This window comes from Dromiciops gliroides, chromosome 6 (genome assembly GCF_019393635.1).
Source record: "Dromiciops gliroides isolate mDroGli1 chromosome 6, mDroGli1.pri, whole genome shotgun sequence".
NCBI classification, from domain to species: domain Eukaryota; kingdom Metazoa; phylum Chordata; class Mammalia; order Microbiotheria; family Microbiotheriidae; genus Dromiciops; species Dromiciops gliroides.
Window position 1 is genome coordinate 263,273,467 of NC_057866.1, and position 22,725 is coordinate 263,296,191.

At 42.5% G+C, this 22,725-nt stretch overlaps 1 protein-coding gene across 16 annotated transcripts in view; it reads right to left on the reverse strand.

Annotated features, from left to right (window-relative positions):
• Positions 1–22,725, reverse strand: part of RUFY3 (RUN and FYVE domain containing 3) — a 140,827-nt gene that overhangs the window by 74,268 nt on the left and 43,834 nt on the right. For 12 of the 16 annotated variants that reach the window (XR_006353583.1, XR_006353581.1, XR_006353582.1 and 9 more), the window contains one exon: positions 15,099–15,152. The exons of the other annotated variants lie outside the window; for them this stretch is intronic. Coding sequence is in view for 9 of the 12 variants with exons in the window: in XM_043971167.1 (XP_043827102.1) it covers positions 15,099–15,152 (54 nt within the window). In the remaining 3 variants the exon portion in view is untranslated. The remainder of the gene's footprint in view (positions 1–15,098; positions 15,153–22,725) is intronic. 16 annotated transcript variants of the gene reach the window in all.

Here is a 22,725-nt window from a genome sequence, read left to right on the forward strand (position 1 = left end):
TCTTGGTGCAGTTTATATATATATATATATATATATATATATATATATATATATATATATATATATATATATATACACACACACACATATACACATATATACATGCTATTTAAGCTATATATATATATATATAAACATCTGTAACACATTTATATGTAAACTATAAAAGTTATATGAGCTTAAAGCTTCACTAAGACTTTTGGGACACTGAATTTATTTTCATCAAGTTTTTGTCTTATTACCATGGACAAATGAAAGCTCATGGCTTAACATTGGCAAGATCAGTTGGGTTTCCCCCCCTTCATTTCTGCTGTCATCTGTCAAATTTATAATTGTCATGAAGGAAAAAAAGTAAACCCCAAAATGGAGAATGAAACATACATTTCTAGTCATGGACCACTTAGGAATTGTTTTGCTTAACTATTCATATCCATTCCAAAGGGTTTCTTTTCTTTTTTTAAATGAAGGGGATGGGAAGAAGAGAAAAATGCTTGCTAATTTAAAAAATTAAGGATAAAATGGAAAACTCCTTCAAACACAATTAAGCTACTTAGCAGACAACAATACACATGTGAATACTGTTCCCTGTGATTTTGTGCACATCACGCTTTTATTCACAAAAATCATTTAAACCAGGAAAGTAATAAACGGGTAGAATGAAATCATTACCGTCTAAGCTAATTTGCCTCAAAATGAAGGGTTCACCAACTTTACAATGGCTTGGAGGACATGAATTCCAATTTTCTAAATTCTTCCCTCAAGGCCTGGTTTCTTTTCCAATTTAATGTTGTTCAACATAATTCAGATTCAAGAGTTTGAAGCAGAGGGAGGAGAGGCTCACAGGTCGCAACTTGCTGTCCTTAATTAAGGATTTTCCATGTACGTGTATGTCATTTTAGGCTACTCTCCATATACATAACTCTCTTTGCATTAAATCAAACAGGTTAAGCTTTCAAGACCCAAATAAGTCATGACCAAGTATTCCTCCCGTTTCTGAATTAGCTGGTGCATCAAAGACTTCCATAAAAGTTAACAATTTGGGGCAGCTAGGTGGCGCAGTGGATAGAGCACCAGCCCTGAATTCAGGAGGACCCGAGTTCAAATCTGCCCTCGGACACTTGACATTTACTAGCTGTGTGACCCCGGGCAAGTCACTTAACCCCAAATGCCTCACCAAAAAAAAAAAATAAATTAAGAATTCACACATTTATGAGTTACTAAACACCAATAAAAACAGCACTTACTGAGACTTTAAATGTCACATCTCTTCCAACATGAGGAATCCCCCTACTTTTTATGATTGTTAAAAATTATAATAATCACAGAGTTATAAAATTTTGGTGGTCATCTAGTCCAGTCTCTTTGGCCCAGAGAGGAGATAAGATGCAAGGATGGGCTTCAATGGAGGAATGAGTCTAGCTCTTCTCTCATTATATACCCTGAGGTGAAAGAGGAACTGGGCTATAGAATCAAGGCAGCAATGAGCTGGGAGAGGTGGAGGGAAGGCCTAGCCTTACTTTAGACCAGGTGGAGATGATTAGTTTAAATCAAGAAAATTGTTCATTCCTGCTCTCATTAAACGGAACTTGTCCATCTAGTTAATGAAAAACTACTGTAAACAATTATGGGGGTTACAAGATTTTCATTTTACATCTCAGCAGGTGGATGGCATTCAGGCCCAGAGTCTGATTTGAGGTATGATCATTCTATGTTACATTAGATACTTTCTCCATCATGGTCACCAAGGGCAGGGCAGAAGTCCAAAGTTGTCTTCATGGTGGTGATTATTCTGACTTAATAATCCCTCTTATGACTAACAGAAAGCCATCTAAATTAGGGATTATGAGACAGATAGATCAAGAAAGTATTGTATCATTTTACCAAGATTTTTGCATAGAATTTGACAGGATCTCTCATGTTGTTCTTCTGAAGACAGTGTAATTAGATAAATTTGGAACAGGAGATTGGATGGACCCAAAGAGTGTTCATGCCCTCCAATCAGAGGGACCACAGGGGTGAAGGGTAAAGATGAGGTGTGAGTTCCAGGGCAGATGAGATTTTAAAGGAATAAGTGGTTTCTGGGTGGGGCATGATATAGAGAAGAGTAGTCTGGTGGGAAATGAAGAGATGGCTGTCCTGGGTGATCTCCTTAATTGGAAGTTTTAGGAGGCACTCTCTTGCTCTGCCCCTCCAATCAGAGGTGCGCTCCTTAAAACATCAAAATACAGACTCGAAAGTCTCTCACTGGACATCGCCTGGTAATGAGTACACTCCCATTTGTTTGTTTGTTTTTGTTTTTTTGTGGGGCATTGGGGGTTAAGTAACTTGCCCAGGCTCACCCAGCTAGTAAGTGTCAAGTGTCTGAGGTTGGATTTGAACTCAGGTCCTCCTGAATCCAGGGCCCTGGTGCTTTATCCACTGCCCCACCTAGCTGCCCCACTCCCATTTGTTTTTGATTTTACTGTTAAGAAAGACCTAGGGGGCAGCTAGGTGGTACAGTGGATAAAGCACCAGGGCCCTGGATTCAGGAGGACCTGAGTTCAAATCCAACCTCAGGCACTTGACACCTACTAGCTGGGTGACCCTGGGCAAGTCACTTAACACTCACTGCGGGGGGCCCCCCCCCTCCAAAAAAGGGAAAGACCTAGGAACATCTTTGGTCAAAGTAATTTATTTCCAGAAGACTGGCCTGCTCTGGGATTGTTCTTCTCACCTTCATTTAGTGCTTTCAGGGACTGTGGATTGAAAGTTAGAAGGCATCTACTTAAAGCTTCCTTGGGAGAAGGTTGTGAGAGAAGGAACAAGTGAAGGGAGGAGGACTTCAGAAAAATAAGAAGGAAAATGACATCATGTTCATAACAACAACAACAATACTCATATAGCACTTACTATGTGCCAGCCACTGTGCTAAGCATTTTGTAATTTTAAGCTCATTTGATTGATATGAGGTTGGGACATATCAAGGCATATGGGACTATTTTTTTGTTGTTTTTTGGCGGGGCAATGATGGTTAAGTGACTTGCCCAAGGTCATACAGCTAGTAAGTGTCAAGTGTCTGAAGCCGGATTTGAATTCAGGTCCTCCTGAATCCAGGGCAAGTGCTTTATCCACTGTGCCACCTAGTTGCCCCTGGAATATGGGACCATTAAAATTTAAACTGTCTGACTAGCTAAAGGATGGACACACCTTGAGAAGAAAGGGAGATAAGCCCATTAGGCATGGCTGCTGCCTGATCAGCGCCAAGGGACAGAGATAACTCCAGAAGTCAGGACCACTACTCCTCACTCAAGCTTTCCCCACCCCCAAAGGGAACTTTCCATTGTCAGGTGGTCACCCCAACTGTCCACTATCTATAAGAGCTTTTGCCTTTCTTCTGTTCGAGGAGACAGGTATCTTAGAGAATCACATCTCTGAACCATGTCCCCTTGAGAAGTCTTTCTCTCTTGGTTACTTTCTCTAGCACCTAAATAAAAGATTTTATTCTAAATGAACTATGTACGAGAGAGTGTAATTATTTTTTCTTTCTTTTTTTTGCAGGGCAATGAGGGTTAAGTGACTTGCCCAGGGTCACATAGCTAGTGTCAAGTGTCTGAGGCTGGATTTGAAACTCAGGTCCTTCTGAATCTAGGGCTGGTGCTTTATCCACTGTGCAACCTAGCTACCCCCTGAGGGTGTAATTCTTTAAAGAGGAATACCTAAGAAGCCCACCACCTATTTCCCCCATGACTTGGTCCTCACATCAATCAGGGAAAGTTGGTGCTATTATAAGTTCCATTTTATAGAAAAGGAAACTGATGCAAATAGGGGTTAAGTGATTTGCCCAGAGGGGACACAGCTAGCAAATGTCTGAGGCTGTACTTGAACTCGGTCTGCCAGGCTCCCAAACCAGCCAGCCTCTATTCACTTCTCCTGGCTGCCTCTTTTTCTGTTCTTAGTATAAGGAAACATTCATGTGTGCTAGCAAAGTCATCAAAAAACAAAACCCTTAAATTAAGAACAGAGATGAGAGATTCTTTTGGAGCACCAAAGGTCGGTGAGACCCTATTTACCAGGTATCTTTAAAATCTTAATGAAAAGGGTTTTGCAAAAGTTGAGAACTATCTTTACATGTAACGGAAAAAATAAAATACCTTATATGTTAAACAAAAAAAAAAGAAAAGGGTTTTGAACTACAAAGGATGGGGAAGGGAGAAAACTGCCTATGTACATCTCCCCCACCCCCACCCCCATAGCCAGAGAGGAGGAGCCTTAGGGAAGGAAGAACAGCAGGTGAGCCAAGAGAAAAAACTCAAGAAAGGAGCTAGTAGAGTAAATCCCTCGGCCTCAAATGTTTATATATAGATGCTCAAATTTAAAGCAACAACAACAAAACCCCAGAAGACCAAAGACAAGGAGGCAATTTTATTCTCCTAGGTATTGCTGACTTGTAGTTGAAGGGTATGCGTAATTCAGAAGAGTAAGTAAAAGAGAAGTAGGGGTGGGGTAGCATGGTATACTAAGAATGTGTATTTTCCCCCTCAATCAACTTTCCCAGTTGCCAATCTGCCTCAACCCCAAGCCCCCTACTTCCTTGCCACCTGATCTTTGCAGAACTCCCTCCCCCACCCAGAGGCTTGGCCCCCTGACATTCAAGAATTACCCTATGCAATTCCTCTGCCTGTGAGTTCGTGCTATTAGATAGATAATACATATTACATAGTCAATAAACCTACAATAATCCTCCAGGGACAAGAAAGAAGTCAAGGCTTGGGAGGGAAGGATAATGAAGGGAAATTGGGTGAAGGAGAAACAGAAGCTACTTTGGGAAAAAGATCATGTTATGTCATAGCTGACATGAAACAGTAATGATGGGTGACTTATGGGAGGAAATCTGGATTGAGAAAGCATGGTGGGAGGGGCAGCTAGGTGGCACAGTGGATAAAGCACCAGTCCTGAACTCAGGAGGACCTAAGTTCAAATCCAGCCTCAGACACTTGACACTAGCTGTGTGACCCTGGGCAAGTCACTTAACCCTCATTGCCCCGCAAAAAAAAAAAAAAGGAAGGAAGGAAGGAAGGAAGGAAGGAAGGAAGGAAGGAAGGAAGGAAGGAAGGAAGGAAGGAAGGAAGGAAGGAAGGAAGGAAGGAAGGAAGGAAGGAAGGAAGGAAGGAAGGAAGGAAGGAAGGAAGAAAGAAAGAAAGAAAGAAAGAAAGAAAGAAAGAAAGAAAGAAAGAAAGAAAGAAAGAAAGAAAGAGAAAGCATGGTGGAGAGAGTTTGGGTGAAGGTCATGGGGGAAGGAACAGAAGCGATTTTGTCATTGGTATACACTACAGGCCACCTAGAAAAGAAAGTGAATAGATGAAGAATTGGCACAGAGGTATAACCTAGCAGGCATAGGAGGCCTCAATTATCTAGTCATTTTGCTGAATTCTCTGTGGGTAAAAGGCATGTCATTGCTTGACTTGCCTTAGTGATAACTGTATCCAACCAAAGGTGGTTGTTGCTATTCAGTCGTTTCTGTTGTGTCTGACTCTTTGAGACCCCATAGAGGGTTTTCTTGGCAGAGATACTGGAGTGGTTTGCCATTTCCTTCTCAGCTCATTTTACAGATGAGAAAACTGAGGCAAGCACGATTAAGTGACTTGCTGAGGGTCACACAGCTAGAAAGTGTCTGAGGCCAGATTTGAAGTCACAAAGATAAGTCTTCCTGACTCCAGGCCCTCTGCCCTACCCACTGTGCCACCTTGCTACCCAATAAAAATAATACTACCATGTAAATTCATTTCTGGATTCAGTGCAATCCCAACCACAGAGGATTACCCTATAGAACTTTAGCAAGAAAATTCACCTGGAGAAATAAATGGTTTAAAAAAAAAATCTCAGAAAAAATGCAAAACAGAGAGCAAGAAGGGGACCTGACACTACCAGATCTCAAGCTACATCACGAAGCAGAACTCATCACAACTATTTGGTACTAACTTTCTTTCTGTTCTTTAAAATAGAAAAGCTGATCCGTGGAAGAGATCGGCTACACAAGACCCAGAAGCAAACAAAGTAGCATGTTCTCAAAAATTCAAGCTGAGCTGGGGTCTCATCCATTCCAGAGTTTTCTCCAGAGGCCAACCATCATCTATGCCTGCCTGTCCAAACTGTGCCCTCCCAGAAGTTCACCAAAAGGTTCCTTGCAGCATGCTAGATGCCTGCCTCCCTTCCTTCCTTCCTTCGCTCCCCTCCCCTCCCCTCCCTCCCTTCCTTCCTTCCTCCCTCCATTCCTTCACTCCCTCCCTTCCTCCCTTCCTTCCTCCCCTCCCTCCCTCCCTCCCATCACTGTCACTACTCCTCTTTGCCTTGAGAATAACAAGAAATGTTCATTATACTAAAACAAGACCAGGTATTCAGAGCATGAATACAAGAAAATGGCACTCATAGGAATGCCAGAGATCAGAGTGAGCTGGCAAAGAAGCCAGTCCACCTCCTTGATCTTGACGGCTAAGAGACATCTTGTAAAAGAGCTGGTAAAAAAAAAAAAAGGGGGGGGAGCAGCTAGATGGCACACTGGCCCTGGATTCAGGAGGACCTGAATTCAAATCCGGCCTCAGACACCTGACACTTACTAGCTGTGTGACCTTGGGCAAGTCACTTAACCCTCATTGCCCCATACATACACACACACAAAAAGAGCTGGTAAGATGACATTCTGTTCTACTAAGTCAAATGCTTTCTTGTAATAAACAAACAAGAAGCACAATGGGACCTTATGTCCTTGATACCTTTTAGGTCATTGTGAATAGGTAAAGATGTGGTCCATTATTGAATATCACTTTCAAAAATCTACATATTCCATATTAATGCACTTATCAAGAAGGCCTTCAACTGACATATAGACCCTTATGAAGACTGTGCAAAGATGGGAAAGGAGGTGCGAGTGGGTAATTATTGTTCTCTTGGTCGGGTGCGAGATTTTTTGGTGTCTTCCCTATCTTCCTCTCCTCTTCCTTTTTTTTTTATCAGCCCCTGAGGGACCCCACAATTTTATCACCTCTAGCTTTCACCTTCTCCATATACATACGTGGCAGAATCCAGCTGCTCTCCCCATCTTTGTTCCCTTTGTGACATTTAGGCCAACTCTGAGTACAGCTGGGATTATAATACTAGGGTCTAACTGTGGTGGTTCCACCAGGCTACATAGAAAAAAGCTTATGAACGTGATCTTTGCCAATCGTTTCCATTTTCCTTCCATTTAAAGTCTTATTTTTATCCTTGGAGTGACACTGCTTAGTGGATACCTTGACACGCTTAAAAAAATTTTTTTGGACATGTTTTCTTTAATCTTTCATCTGTTTCTCTCAACTTCATTTGAAATGATGCTGCTCAGAACACTCTACTTTCATTCTGGGAGTTTACAAATGAGTTTATATTGTTACCTAATGTTTCCACTGACAGCCCTTCTCTCCATTTGGTAATTAAGTCAGATGTTTACAATCAAAATGCTTTCTGGGCTCTTGGCTCCTTGGTATAGACAGTCATTTTACACTGGTTAAACTTCTGGATGAAATCAATATAGTCAGAATAACTCATTTCTGTGGTCCCTTTCTCATTTTAGAACTTCAATTCATTAATATTTCTTCATGTATTTCATTCATTCTGATTTTAGCTCTAATTAGTCAATGGCCTGACCATACTCAAGGACAATTCCCAAATTAATAACAAGCCTTTGCCTTCTCAATAGTTGGAGAAGGGCTGGGAGAGAATTTGGAATTCAGAATTTAGAAAAATGAATGTTACATATAATTTTTTTTTTAAAGTGAGGCAATTGGGGTTAAGTGACTTGCCCAGGGTCATATAGCTAGTAAGTGTTAAGTGTCTGAGGCCGGATTTGAACTCAGGTACTCCTGACTCCAGGGCCAGTGCTTTATCCACTGCGCCACCTACCTGCCCCATAATTAATTTAAAAAAAAAATGAATAAGCCTTTTCCTATCCATCAAAAAAGGAATCAATTTTGTTTTTTTACAGTTTTACTCTGTGCTTGCTAGGTTCTGTGCTAACCAATCACACTGAGTTTGTGATAATGATAAAGAGGCAAAAAGTTTCTATACTACCTATATGTCTGGCCTTTTTATTCTTTTTTCTGAATACATTTTTTTGGGGGCGGGGCAATGAGGTTAAGTGACTTGCCCAGGGTCACAGAGCTAGTAAGTGTCAAGTGTCTGAGGTCAAATTCAAACTCAGGTCCTCCTGAATCCAGGGCCAATGTTTTACCCACTGTGCCACCTAGCTGTCCCAAACAATACACTTTTTTTTTTTTGGTGAGGCAATTGGGGTTAAGTGACTTGCCCAGGGTCACACAGCTAGTGTCAAGTGTCTGAGGTTGGATTTGAACTCAGGTCTTCCTGAATCCAGGCCTGGTGCTCTATCCACTGCACCACCTAGGTGCCTCCAAACAATACACTTTTTTTTTTTTAGTGAGACAACTGGGGTTAAGTGACTTGCCCAGGGTCACACAGCTAGTAAGTGTGTGTTAAGTGTCTGAGGTCATATTTGAACTCAGGTACTCCTGACTCCAGGGCCGGTGCTCTATCCACTGCGCCACCTAGCTGCCCCATAAAACAATACACTTTTCAAAATACACCTCCCCATTCTTACCTTTTCCCACCATTGCAATGAGGTCATCAACACTCCGATTCTATTAATTTGGCCTGGAGGTTTCTTTTCAAATTATTCAAAAGATTTCTCTATTACCCCATCCTTAGCTACTGATAGCAGAATGTAAAAATCTGCAATTACTTTCATTGAAGGTATCTTTGAAAACAGGTGATAATCAAATATTCCATAAAATAATATTTCTTGTGCATTTTGGGGGACATCATGAAACCTACTGTGCCAAATCTTTTGCTTCTTCAACGAGGACTCGTGAGTCTTCTACTCCCTTAGCTACAAATCCTTTCTTTATTCTGGTTTCATTAATAACAATATTGTCAAAATGTGTATGAATTGGCACCTCCAACAACACAACTCCTTGTTGGTCACAGGACAGAGATCTCACTTCTAGAATACCAAAAATCCAACTGAATTTGACTGACCCTCTAACAACCGTGTGACCCATCACCCTCTGACCCCTTCATGCCAGGATACCAGCTTATTTATTTTGGGGTTTTTTTTTTTTTTAATATGTGAGGCAATTGGGGTTAAGTGACTTGCCCAGGGTCACACAGCTAGTAAGTGTTAAGTGTCTGAGGCTGGATTTGAACTCAGGTCCTCCTGAATCCAGGGCCAGTGCTCTATCCACTGTGCCACCTAGCTGCCCCATACCACCTTATTTGTAGAGGTCAAAGGATGTGTGGCCCAAAGGCCACACAAGATAAAGAGGTTGGTTTTTTTTGTTGTTGTTTGTTTTTTAATTTTGTTTGTTTCATGGGTTGCGGTGACCGAGAAAAATTTATCAATTGACTAGCCAACTGGCAATGGGCCTCTTTGTAGGATGGTCCTCGGGAAACAGATTTGGTCTATTATCAAGGACACACATAAAGCCTTTCAGGAATGGCAGAACTTGCTAGTCTACTTTCTGCTAAATATAGCCTTCCAAGAACCAAAGGTCATCCCATCATGATAAGGGGACAAATGAGGCCTTTGTAGATGTACCACGGTGCACCTTAGGACACCAACAGGGAGGATAAAGAACAACTTTTTGATAAAAACTGCTGAGAAAAAGAGAAAGCAGTCAACATGTCACATCACATGCTGCAATAAGCTCTAAAAGGATACACGACCTAGATATAAAAGGTCGTATCAAATATATCATTCACAAAGACAGACTGAAGAGAGTTCTTGCCAAATAAATGATGGAGGATCATAAAAGATAAAATAGACCATTTTGAATACATAAAACTGAAAAGCTTTTGCACAAGCAAAATCAATAGTTAAGAGCTAAAAGGGAAACAAACATAGTTTTTCTGATAAAGGTTTGATAGCCAAACTATGTCAGGGATTGATTGAAATACATAAGAATAAGAGCTATTCCCTAAAAGATAAATGATCAAAGGATACAAATAAGCCATTCATAAAAAAGGGCAAACTATCAAGAAGCATTTTTTAAAAAAAATGCTCCAAATCACTAAAAATAAAGTAAATTAAAATAATTTTGAGGTTCAACCTCACACCCATCAGATTGGTGAATATGACAGAAATAGAAAACAGCATTTGTTGGAGGGAATCTAGGACAACAGGCACCCCAATACATTGTTGGTGGAGCTTAGAGATGATATACACGCATTCTCCAAAAGCACTTTGGAACTATATCCCCAAAGTCACTACAGTGTGTATACTCTACTCCACTTCTAAGTCTATATCCCAAAGATAATGGAGGCAGAAAGAACCCATGGGCATAAAATTTTCATAGCAGTACTTTAATTTTATATATAGAGAACAGGAAAAAATATGGGTGCCCATCTATTAAGGAGAGATTAAACAAACTGTGGTAAATGAGTATAACTATATTATTGTGCCATGCAAAATGATAAAATACATGAATTCAGAGAAATCTGGGAAGACGTTTATGAACTGATACAGTGAACTAAGTATAAACAAGAGAACAATTTATACAACTATAAGGATGCAAAGGAAAATATCTTTCAAAGAATCAGATCAATCCAACGGCCAGTTGTGACTTCAGAAGCATGCTTCCCCCTCCTGTTGGGGCACAAGACATAGTGGTGGTGCAGAATTAGACATACTAGTCAGAGACAGACAATATGTGATTTTCTCTTGCTTCACTATATCCCTTTGTTCCAAAGGTGGAAAATTATCAAGAGACAAAAGAAAAGAGCTTCAGTAAAGTCATGTTGCTTCATCAGGAAGAGGTCACATGCCCTGTGACTATACATGTTTGTGAGGGGTTTTTGTCTCTCACTTTCTCAATTGGTGGGAAGGAGGAGGAAGGGGAAAGGAGAGAACAAAGACATGAAAATAAAACTTAATTTAAAAAAAAGAAACAGGTTTTGTTAGACAAACCTCATTGGCTTTTCTTGACAGGATTTCTAAATCAGTAGAAAAGGTAAATCTAACTGTACAGTTTGCCTAGATTTTTGCCGAGCACTTGGAAATACCTCACGTTATTCTTGTGAAGATGGAAAGCTGTGGGTTAGACAATAATACGATGAAATGGATTCAGAACTGGTTGGAGGGCAGATCTCAAGAGTCACCATTTGTGGGTCTCTGGTAGAATACCCCAGTAATCTGTGCTTTGCTTTGCATTCTTTTCAGTTTTAATCCATGACCTGGAAGAAGGCATGGATACCATGCTCATTCAATGTTGAGGTAACACAAAGGTGGGAGGGTGAGCTAACATGCTGAGTCAGGAACCCAAAGAGTCTAAGACACTGGACAGAATCCAATAAGATGAAATTGAATAGGGATGTATATGTGTGTATGTGTGTATATATGTATGTATTTAGGATTAAAAAATTTTAATTTGACCTGTACAAGATGTGGGAGGCATGGTCAAACAGGCAGTTCTTTGGGAAACAACCTGGGGGTTTTCATGTGAAGAGCAAGCTCACTGAGCTAGCCAACACAATCCTGGGCAACATTAAGAGGGGGCACAGTGTTCAAGAAAAAGGAGGTGAAAGTCCTGCTTATTCTTGATCAGGACAAGCATCTCCTGGAGTCTTGTCTTCAGCTCTGGGTGGCACCACATAAGAAAAACATACAGATGCGGGAGAATTCAGAAGGAAGCAATCAGGATGTCAAGCCTTGAGTCTGCCCTTCAAGTGTCAGCTGAAGGAATGGGGGATGTTGATCATGGAGAAGAGAAGAGTTGGGGGATCTAAAGGGCTCTTTTGTAGAAAAGAAATGAGACTTCTTCTGTCTGGCCATAGGGGACAGAATTAGGAGCAATGAAGTCTTTTTTTTTTTTTTTTGGTGGGCAATGAGGGTTAAGTGACTTGCTCAGGGTCACACAGCTAGTAAGTGTCACGTGTCTGAGGCCAGATTTGAACTCAGGTCCTCCTGAATCCAGGGCCTGTGCTTTATCCACTGCTCTACCCAGCTGCCCCCCAGGAGCAATGAAGTCTTAAAGAAAGAAATTTAGTCTGGAGCCATCTGGAAGTAGAATGGGTTGCCTTGAGAAATAGGGGGTTGTGTGGGTATAAAAACATATATGGTAGCTTTTTGTAATAACAAAAAACTGGAAACTAAAGAGGTACCAACCTACTGGGGAAACAGCTACCCAAATTGTGGTATATAAATGTAATGGAATATTATTGTGCCACCAGAAATGGTCTGGAGAAAACTTGGAAGAATTATATGAACCGATGCAGAATAAAGTAAGCAGAACCAGAAGAACAATCTATACATTATTAAGGGAAAAAAAACCACTCTGAAAGACTTGAGAAGTCCAATCAGCACAATGACAAAGCAGGATTCCAGAAGCCTGACAATAAAAGCGTGCTCCTTGGCCTCCCCAAAAGAGAGGGGATGGGACTCAAGATGCAGAACAAGATATATGTAATTGGCCAAAGCGAGGATTTGTGTTGCCTAACTATGCAGATTTATGAAGATTCCCCCCCTTTGTTTAGTTGGCAGGGAAAGGAAAGAGAAATAAATGCTTGTTAATCAAAATAAATTAAATTTCTATTGGAGGGAGATGGTGGATTTGCCCTCCTTGTGGATTTTCAAGCAGAGGTTAGATGACTACTTGTTGCGTGTGTTATTGTCAGAACTCCTCTTATGCATGGGTTGGAATAAATGACCACTGATTGATGTCCCTTCTTACTCTCAAAGTCTGTGAAGTTACCTAGTCTCTCTCCTCCCCCCTTTTTTTTTTAAATGAGGAAACCGAGGCCCAAAGCAGCTAAACTACTTGCCCAAGATCATATAACTAGAGAATGGTTGAATGGAGGCCCGAGGACTTCCAAATCTAGTACTTTTCCCACTGTATAACACAGCAAACACTACTTTTGTGATTTGTATATGCACTGACTTTCATACTGGATGAGAAGTAAGGAAAAACCATCTAACAATGGTCAACGTTTAGATAGATTCTTTTGGCTTTTAGGGCATCATTTTTTTAAATTAATTTTTCCATCAAAGTTGTTTTGGGCAATTTGTTTATTACATTAAAGCATGAGATTAAACTGAGAGAAAAAATTAGTCAATGTATCCTATTTTGCCTTTATGAAACATACTAACGGTTCACTTTAACATTTCATCAAGAACAGATCTCAAAAGATACACCGAGGGGGGCAGCTAGATGGCGCAGTGGTAAAGTACTGGCCCTGGATTCAGGAGGACCTGAGTTCAAATCCGGCCCCAGACACTTGACACTTACTAGCTGTGTGACCCTGGGCAAGTCACTTAACCCTCACTGCCCTGCAAAAAACAACAAAAAAAAAGCAAAACAAAAAGATACACCGAGAGAGAGAGTTTCAGACTTGAATGAAGAGGTGGAGTGCGAGGCCCTGTGGACAACTGGGATATATGGTTAAATGGGAGGTTCAGCCAAGTACACTCTAGATCTAATCTTCCTACTGGGTGACCAAGCAAAGGAACAGTTCTGGAGAGCCTAATACCATGGGAGACACAAAGAAGCATCGACACAGGAGCTATGGGAAAGGAGCTGATGGTCTAGAGAAGACAAAGCTAACCCTTATAAAACTAGGAAGTACTGAATTGTGAGGCAGCAATAATGATCTGTTGCTGTTCAGTCATTTCAGTTGTATCTGATTCTTTGGGACCCCCACTGGGGTTTTCCTGACAGAGACGAGAGTGTTTGCCATTCCCTTCTCCGGCTCATTTTACAAGTAAGGAAACAGAGGTAAACAGGGTTAAATGACTTGCCCAGGGTCACCCAGCTAGTAGATGTCTGAGGCTGGATTTGAACTTAGGAAGAGAAATCTTCCTGACCCCGGGCCAGCACTCTAGCCACTGCACCACCTAGCTGACACGTATACAGAGTCATGCATTATCTCATTTCATCCTCATAGGCTGAGAGCACCAATTCATAGATAAGGAAACTGAGGCAGAGAGCAGCTGAGTGGTTTGCCCAGGGTGACAGAGCGAGTGAGTTTCTGAATCAGAATCTCAATGTGGGTTTTACTGACTAGGCCCAGTGCTGCACCCAGTAAGCCACCTCACTGCTTCATCTACAGGCTTCTAAAAAACAGATCCCCATGGCCTAGAATAGGGAGAGATGGTTTAATGGAGGACATGGAACTTAGGGTGGACCTCGAATGATGGAACGGGCAATGGGAAGGCATGCCAGAGGGGGGGAATGGCACAAACAAGACAAATGATGGGCATGAGCACCGCACGTGTGGAAAGACCAGCTTGATTGGAGCAGAGGATTTGCGCTGGGGCATCTTTAGAGAAAAGGCTGCCAGGGCAGAGTGACTTCAGCTTCTCGAGCAATGACGTGAAGGGTGGAGCTGAACTCCAGGCATCTTATTTCTCTGTACTGCTTAGAGTCTCAGAAGGAATTAAATTTCAAGATCTGTCGGTTCTTGTGATCACCCCTTAATGTGCCACCCAAATGCCAAGATTTAAATTTCTTGAGGGCAGAGGCCTCTCTTCTTCCATTCTGCCTTTGGATTGTTACTACTTATCTTACCACGGATGGGCCTTGCACATAATTATTCGTTTGAATGGCTTGATAAAAAAAAATATATGATTTTCACTTGGACGATGAACAAATTTGCAAATTAGGATCACAGATGGAGAGCGGGAAGGGCGCTCCAGAGGTTATCTAGTCTAACCTCATTTAATGAAGGAGGGAAAGTGACTTGCCCAAGGTCACACAGGTGATCACGGTCCAAGGAGAAAAGGGCCAAAGAAAAATGGGAAGGAAAGGGTTTCATCTTAGGTTCCTGAGGCCGTATCCTTTTAAGGAGAGGATCTGGGCAAATATTCCAAAAGAGATGTTTCCCATGGGTCTTAAGGCCTCTCTTGGAAGCAGGAGCCCAAAGATAAGACCGAGCAGGTTAGGAAAGAACCCTGTGACCCAATCAGGCCGGCAGCATGTGTGTGAACAGCTCCACTGCCACTGGAAGCAACACCTAAGATGGGGGGTGCCCCCCCACTAGAAGATGAGAACAACAGCTGGAAAGATGTTGGCTGTGGCACGCACCTTCTGTATCGCCACGTATTTGCTCCACCAACTCTGTCAAATCCTCCCAAGAGTCTTTGCAAACGGCAAAAAGAAAGGAAAAGAAAGATAAAATGTCATGCAAGCTGGGATCCAAAGAAAATCGCTTTTAAAATAAAGGAGAAAAAAAAAGTCACAGCCTGAAATTGGAAACTGAAATTGCAAGAAAAACTCTTAGGACTCAAAGTTCATTCTACATCCCAAGCACCACTTGTCTTCTCAAGGGCTGAGAGTTTAATTTAATGAGTCACATAGATCGAGCAGTTAAGGTTATGAGTTGTATATTCCACATCTGAGATCAACGGTTCTTGATTTAAGGGTTAACAAAAGAAAGGCTGCATTATTTTACCTAAAAAGAAAAATCAGGACAGACAACTATGTTTGTTTGGTTTAAGATTGTCCATTAATTTAGAAGATGACCTTCAGTCATCAATCCGTCTCAGTTTTACCAGAGAGGTGGAAAAATGTGGGCCACAATAGATTTGGAGCTTGGGCCTGACACTGCAAAGTGGGAAACCCCAGACCGTTCCCCCCCAAAAGCCCACATCTCCCCCACAAAAACAAAAAACAAAGAAAAGACAACATGTTTTAGAGGCAAAATACAGGCTTTACCATCGATCAGTCTAATGAATAATTAAATGAGATAGTTATAAAAGTGCTGAGCACAGTACCTTGCACATAGTAGGTCCTATATGAATACCAATTTCCTTCCCTTCCCTAATCCATAATTTTCTTTCAACCAAAGGACAGTCTTTCCAGTTTAAGTAAGGCTAGAAAGTATGCTGTATTTATTCCTACTTTGGCATAGAAAGCATTCAGTGCCACAAAGGAACAAGTCTTGAGAAAGGAAAGCTTTTATTTCCCCCCAAAATGCAAAGTAATATAATAGCTAACATTAACATAGCACTTACTGTGTGTCAGGCACTGGGCCAAGAGCTTGGCAATTATCTCATTTGACCTTCACAACAACCCTGGGAGGTAGGACTATTATTATCCCCATTTCATAGCTAAGGAAACTGAGGCAAACAGATTAAGTGACTTGCCAAGGGTTTTACAGCTAGTAAGTGACATTTGAATTCAGGTCTTCCTGACTGTAGACCTTGCAGCCCTGGTACCATAGGTCCGTGTGTGTGTGTGTGTGTGTGTGTGTGTGTGTGTGTGTGTGTGTGTGTGAGGCAATTGGGGTTAAGTGACTTGCCCAGGGTCACACAGCTAGTAAGTGTGTAAAGTGTCTGAGACCGGATTTGAACTCAGTTCCTCCTGAATCCAGGGCCAGTGCTCTATCCACTGCACCACCTAGCTGCCCTGCATAGGTTCTTTTTGTATCCTGAACGCCTCTGGCTGTCTGGGGAATTCTACAAACCTCTTCTCAGAATAATGCAAAATGTATAAAATGTAACTAAATATTTATTTAAAAGACTGGATTTCCCCAAAGTCTTAGTGCAGTTTTAAGTTTGATAAGCTTAAAGCCGCGTTAAGACTTTTGGGATGCTCAGCATATACATATAAATCATAAACCAAAAGGCACAGTTAGGAGAGAAAGATGGTTGGTTATCCAAATAAAAAGAAATTAAGCATCCCTGATCACTGGTTCTTGACCATCTCTGGAATCTAAAAGAAATTAGCCCCCACAGCATAAATGAACATGTTAATTCTCAAAAGGCCACAATACCCCCACCCTGAACACTGCAGATTTTGTTTTTATAGACTTTCCCAGAACAAAGGGGAAGTTTCTAAAATAAGAAATAGAAAATAAAGGGTTAAAAAACCAGGAAGTAAACCTTTCTCCAACACTGGCCAGGCTGGGGGCCTCTTGGGCCAGGAATGGAGCCAACCTTAGCTTGTCACTCAGCAGTTATTTTGCTGAAAAGCTTCTTTTCCTTCTTTTGCTAAAGGGGTAGGGGAAAGGGAAATATTTGGACATGAAGGAAAGACACCACTATGTTTGCTTATTTCAACAAACAAGGATATGAGTCTGACTCAAGCCCTAGCTTGGGAGAGAGAGGTAACACTTGAACTCAGCAAGTGATCTGACTCCACCACAGCCTCCTTCTCTTTTAGGGGAACTGAACCAACACTGAATCAGGAGTTATTTCAATCCGGTAATGGTCTGCTTACTGAAAGCAGACCTAGACTGAAGTTCCTGCCTCTGACATATAAACTGGTTGTGTGACCCTAGACAAGTCACTTGACTTTTCAGGGCTTGAGGCTACTCTTCTAAAGTATAAAGTTACAGAGAAGGGACCAATCAGCCTCAGGAGAGGGAATTTCCTACACCAATGACATCACAGGTCTAACCCCTCTCCCAATCCTCCTTAGTGGACCTGGAAGTTAGGTTGTACCTGGGAACCTCTAATGCAAGGCCCAAGACTGGAGTCTATTCTAGAGAATATGCACATAAAATAAATTCTAAATTCTGATTACAACTAGAGTAAGAGGCCAGGGAATCGGGTCCTATAGTGTAGAACAGAGAACTTCAGAAACTGTCTATTTGGGGGAAGGACACAGAGTTCAGAATAGGAGGGCGGGCAAGGGCCGGAGCATCGACCATATGCATCTGCGATCCCAGAACCACTGGCTTAGTGGGCAGAGCACAAGACTACAAATCAGAAAAGTAGAATTCAATCCCTAGTTTTTTACTTTCCCAATCAAAAAAATCGCATTTCCCCGTGCAGAAGTGCAACAATCACACTATTCACTCACAATCTGCAGTTTTTAAAAAGTACTTTCCTACGTGGGCCCTCCCTAGGATGTTACAAGAATTAACAAGTATGCTTGGCAAAGAATTAGGTTGTGATGCCGAGTCACCCTGAGCTGCCTCTTCTCCCCCTCCTCACACAATCGCCCTTCTCTTCATTTTTATGCCAGTCTCTGGTGCAGAAAGAGACCCTTCTTCTCAAAGAAGCTGAGCCCTCTTCATGTGAGCTGGGTTCCGTCTTCTCCAGTCTCTTCTAGCACCTGAGCTTCTCAAACACGCCCTTCATCCCTCTCATCTTCATTATCCCTTTGTCTCTTGGCTCATTCTCTGCTGTCTACACCCATGTCTGAGTCTGCCATCTTGGGCCTCAACCATGCTCTTCCTTCTTCTAATCTTCATTTCTCCCTTGTCTCCTGGGTCATTCTCTGTTGTCTACATCCACATCCGAGTCTCTGCCATTGTGAGGAGAAAACAAACTCCCTTGCCCCCTCCCATCCATCCACCCCCTCTATTTTCTATATTCACAGGGGCACAAGGACAAACTGAGATAGCAGGTGAAGCCTGCAAATGATCATGGGGGTAATAATAGCACCTACTTCCCAGCAGGCTCAGAGGAGATGATGTTTGTGAAAAGGGCTTTGCAGACTGTAAAACACTCCACTGGGGCACCTAGGTGGCACAGTAGATAAAGCACTGGCCTTGGATTCGGGACGACCTAAGTTCAAATCCAGCCTCAGAGACTTGACACTTAAGTAGCTGTGTGACCCTGGGCAAGTCACTTAACCTTCACTGCCCTGCAAAAAAAAAAAAACTAACAAAAAAACCCACTCCATCGATGATGCCCCCCAGGGGTCATCTTTCATCTCTTCCATAGCCCGTCTCCTTAGGAACGCTTCCTGTTCTGGAGGCCTCCACTTCATTTCTTCTCAGCCCTCAGCCATCTGGCCCCCAACCCCATCACTCCCATCTAAGTGCTCTCTGCCTAGCTCCCATCAGGGCTCAATGTTCCTTCTTTTGGCCACTGTTCGCCTCCCTTTTCACTTTCGGCCTTAATGTGACCCTGCTTGCTCTCGCTTCCCCATTTGTCAGCCGGCTCCTTCCCAGTCTCTTGTCTCAGACTGACATCCAAGTCACCCCCCTCTAACTGTGGGTGCCCCCGAGTCTCTCTATCGGAGGCTCTCCTCTTTCCATGTTCCCTTTGGAGATGTCACCAGCAGCCGTGGATATCATCTTCATCTCTATCTCAATGACTCCGAAATCATCCATCTTTAGTCTCCTGGGCTCCAAACGCACCCTTAGACGCTTTGAACTGGCCTGTCCCGTGAGACTTGATCTCAAACACAGCATGTTCCACCCCTCTCCCCAGCTTCCCCATTTCTGCTGAGGCATCCGCATCCTTCTAGTCACCCAGGTTCCTAACTGTGGAGTCCAACCCAAGTCCTGCCCCTGCTTCATCCACACACCAAAGCCTGTGGAGGTCTTCTGGGGTCTCCCAAGACTCACCTCTACCCTCTTCTCTCTCAACTCACACAGCTGCCAGCCTGGCTCTGATCCTCTTCACCTCCGACCTAATCACTTCCTCCTTGCCTAGTCTCCCCTTCCCAATACAGCCTCCACACCCAGCTGCGAGGGATTTTCCCTCAAGCCCAAGTCTGAACATGTCACTCCCTTTATTCAATAAAAATTTCAGGGTCAAATGCAAAGTCCTCTGTCTGGCACTGGGAGCCCTTCAGAGCCTGGCTTCCAACCCACCCCTTTTCCGTACTTGTCACAAATCATTGCCCTTTGTGCCTTGTACAATCCAAACTGGGCTTTCCCACACACTCCTGGCCACTGCCAATCGCCACACCCATCCAATGAGAGGACACAAGTCATACCCTCATGCCTATAATTCATGCCACCCTCTCCTTCCTTACCTCTGCCACCTGGAAGCCTGACTTTCTTGCAATGTTCAACTCAAATTTCACCTTCCATGTGAGAACTCTGCTAACTCCCCCATTTGCTAGTGCCCCCACCCCAATTATTTTGTGCTTTCTGTGTTTTTATATACTTATGCACCTGTATTTCTGTCTCCCTCACAGCACGGACAGTCCTAGAGACCAGGGTCTGAGCCTTATCACCCGAAAGCTCAGCAGAGTGCTTGACACATAGTAGGTCTATAATAAATGGCTGCTGATTGGCCAACTGAGCCCTGCTAGGCCTGGTACATGAAAGATTGTATTTGCTGTAGTCAGAGAGTGAAGTCACCATCTAACATTCCCCCAACGTGTATGGTGAGGAATGCTTAGTATGCAACCCCTGAAAACTCAGGTGATAAGAAGGAAAGGAGTATTTGCTAGGAAATGTCTCACCTGGCCAATTCACTCTGAAGGCAGGAAAGAAGATGTAGCTCGAACAATCCTCATATGATTTAATTAAAACATCACGTAAGAAGACAATTATTTTAGCAGACCAATTTACCTTTCTAACTTATTTTACCTTTTTGGGAGGGAGGGAAGAGGACAAGGAAAGAGACCTGGGATTTCATTGGCACAGAAAATGTCCAGTGAGTAACGATTCTCTCTAGTGATAAAGGAGGACCTTTCTCTCCAACTCTGAGCCTGGGGGGCTGTGGGTTAAGTGAGCAGTCAAGTAGGCACACAACCAGTATGTGACTTAGGGAGGACTTGAGCCTGGGTCCATCTGGCAATGAGACCAGCTTCTCTGCTTCTCAGGCTTTATTTAAGCTTTATTAATGGGGAGGGGGGGGGCAATGAGGGTTAAGTGACTTGCCCAGGGTCATACAGCTAGTGTCAAGTGTCTGAGGTCAAATTTGAACTCAGGTCCTCCCGAATCCAGGGCTGCTGCTTTATCCACTGCGCCACCTAGCTGTCACCAAAATTCTTACACAAACATACAGTCACTGATAGTGGAAGAAAGCAGTCTAAGAGTTGGTACAAAAAAAAAAAGAGTTGGCACAGCTACTTGGATAACAATTAAAAATAAAAGCTATGGCTAATTTAAAAAAATGATTGGAGAGACAGATCCCCCTTTTTTTCCTCATAGGGAAGTGTAGATGAGGAAACTCCATCAGAGCAGATCGTTTTGGGAAAGTTGCCTAGGTCACTGAGAGATAAAGTGACTTACCCAGAGACCCCAGAGTCTGCTGTAACTCTTTCTAAGCCCATCAATCCATATGCAGCTATAACAGTTGCTTAGAAAATAACAGCACAAGAGAAATGGTCATTCCCACAATGGAGCTAAAGAGGCTTATGAGGATGGCTGAATTGAATTGAATGCCAAGGCTAATGGGTCCATTATGCATCAATTACACGGCACTGGTGCCCACTTTGATCATGATGATTCCTAAGGAAAAAAACCAATTTCTCGTAGTCCAAAGAGCCAGGAATACAAGAGAAACAACAAGACGGAAAATAGGTGGATTGTGAACTGGCTGAACGAGCAAGCGGGCAGTAATGGTCAATGCTGACTTGGAAGGAGGTCTCTAGGAGAGTGTCCCAAGGGATCTGGGGGCATGGCGCAAAGCCATTTAAGATTTCTAATAAGAAAATTTAAAATTCTTCTAATGACCAAGATGTCGATGGCATACTCACAAAGTGTTCAGATGACACAAAGCTGGTAGGGATAGCTAACCCAACTAGATGAAAATCAGGATCTGTGAGAAATGAATATTTCTCTCTGATATTTAATAATTAAATATGGGACTCTCTCTCTCTTAGAGATTTACCCAAGCCAAAATCTAATCAGACAGTAAAAGAAATTCTAATTTTAGGCTAATAGGTGTGTTACTGCTCATTATATTTGCTCAGATAGGTCTGGGGAAGTGTTTATTCTTCCAATGATCAAGACAGGGGATATGGAAATTGGTGTCTCTTTGACCAAGATTTGAGCTACCTAAGTCCTGTACCCCAATATAGCCCACCTCCCATTTGATTAACCAATAAGAGGTGCTTAGGTATCCCTCAGGAACACCTCCTCTTCGAAGGGCATATAAACTCTGACCCCACCACTATTTTTTTTTTTGAGGGGCAATTGGGGTTAAGTGACTTGCCCAGGGTCACACAGCTAGTAAGTGTTAAGTGTCTGAGGCCGGATTTGAACTCAGGTACTTCTGAATCCAGGGCCGGTGCTCTATCCACTGCGCCATCTAGCTGCCCCATGACCCCACCACTATTAACAGTCTTTGGTCTAAGAGAGATCACCAAATGACCATCCTTTTATTAATAATCTGTTGGCCTCATTAATGAAATGATTAAAATTACCCAGAAACTATGCCTCTCATACTTTTTAATCATCACAGATACCAAAAGATCACGAAAAGCCAATGTCCTGGGCTAAATCTAATGAAAACTTTGACATGGCTAACTGTACTGAGGTACAAAAAGAAATTCAATTTCACAAGTTCAAAATGGGGGATACCCTTAGGTGCTCATGTGAAAAAGATCTGGGGTTTTAGGTCAACCACAAACTCAACAGGAATCAATAGCGTAATATGACATCCAAGAAAGCTACACGAGGAGAGGCAGGGTATCCGGGGCCAGTGCAAAATCATTCCTTGTACGCTGCCCTGTTTAGCACACATCTAGATGACTATATTCAATTCTGAGGAGGGCAATGATAATCTGGACTGCATCCAGATGCGGGCAACCGGGGTGGTGAAAGGTACCACATCGTATATTTAGGCTGGGCAAGGATCCTTGGAGGAGAGAGGGGTGAAAGGGAACTGCAAGGAGATGGGGTTGTATTTGTCCTACTTGGACCTGGGGAAAGAAGCAAGAGCAAATGGTTGGCAGCGGCAAGGAGGCAAATTTAGCCTTGAGGTAATAACGAACTTTTAGACTATTGGACATCTCACCATTAGAGGTCAAGGAAAGGCACCCACTTGTATTCTAATTCGAGCTGGACCAAATG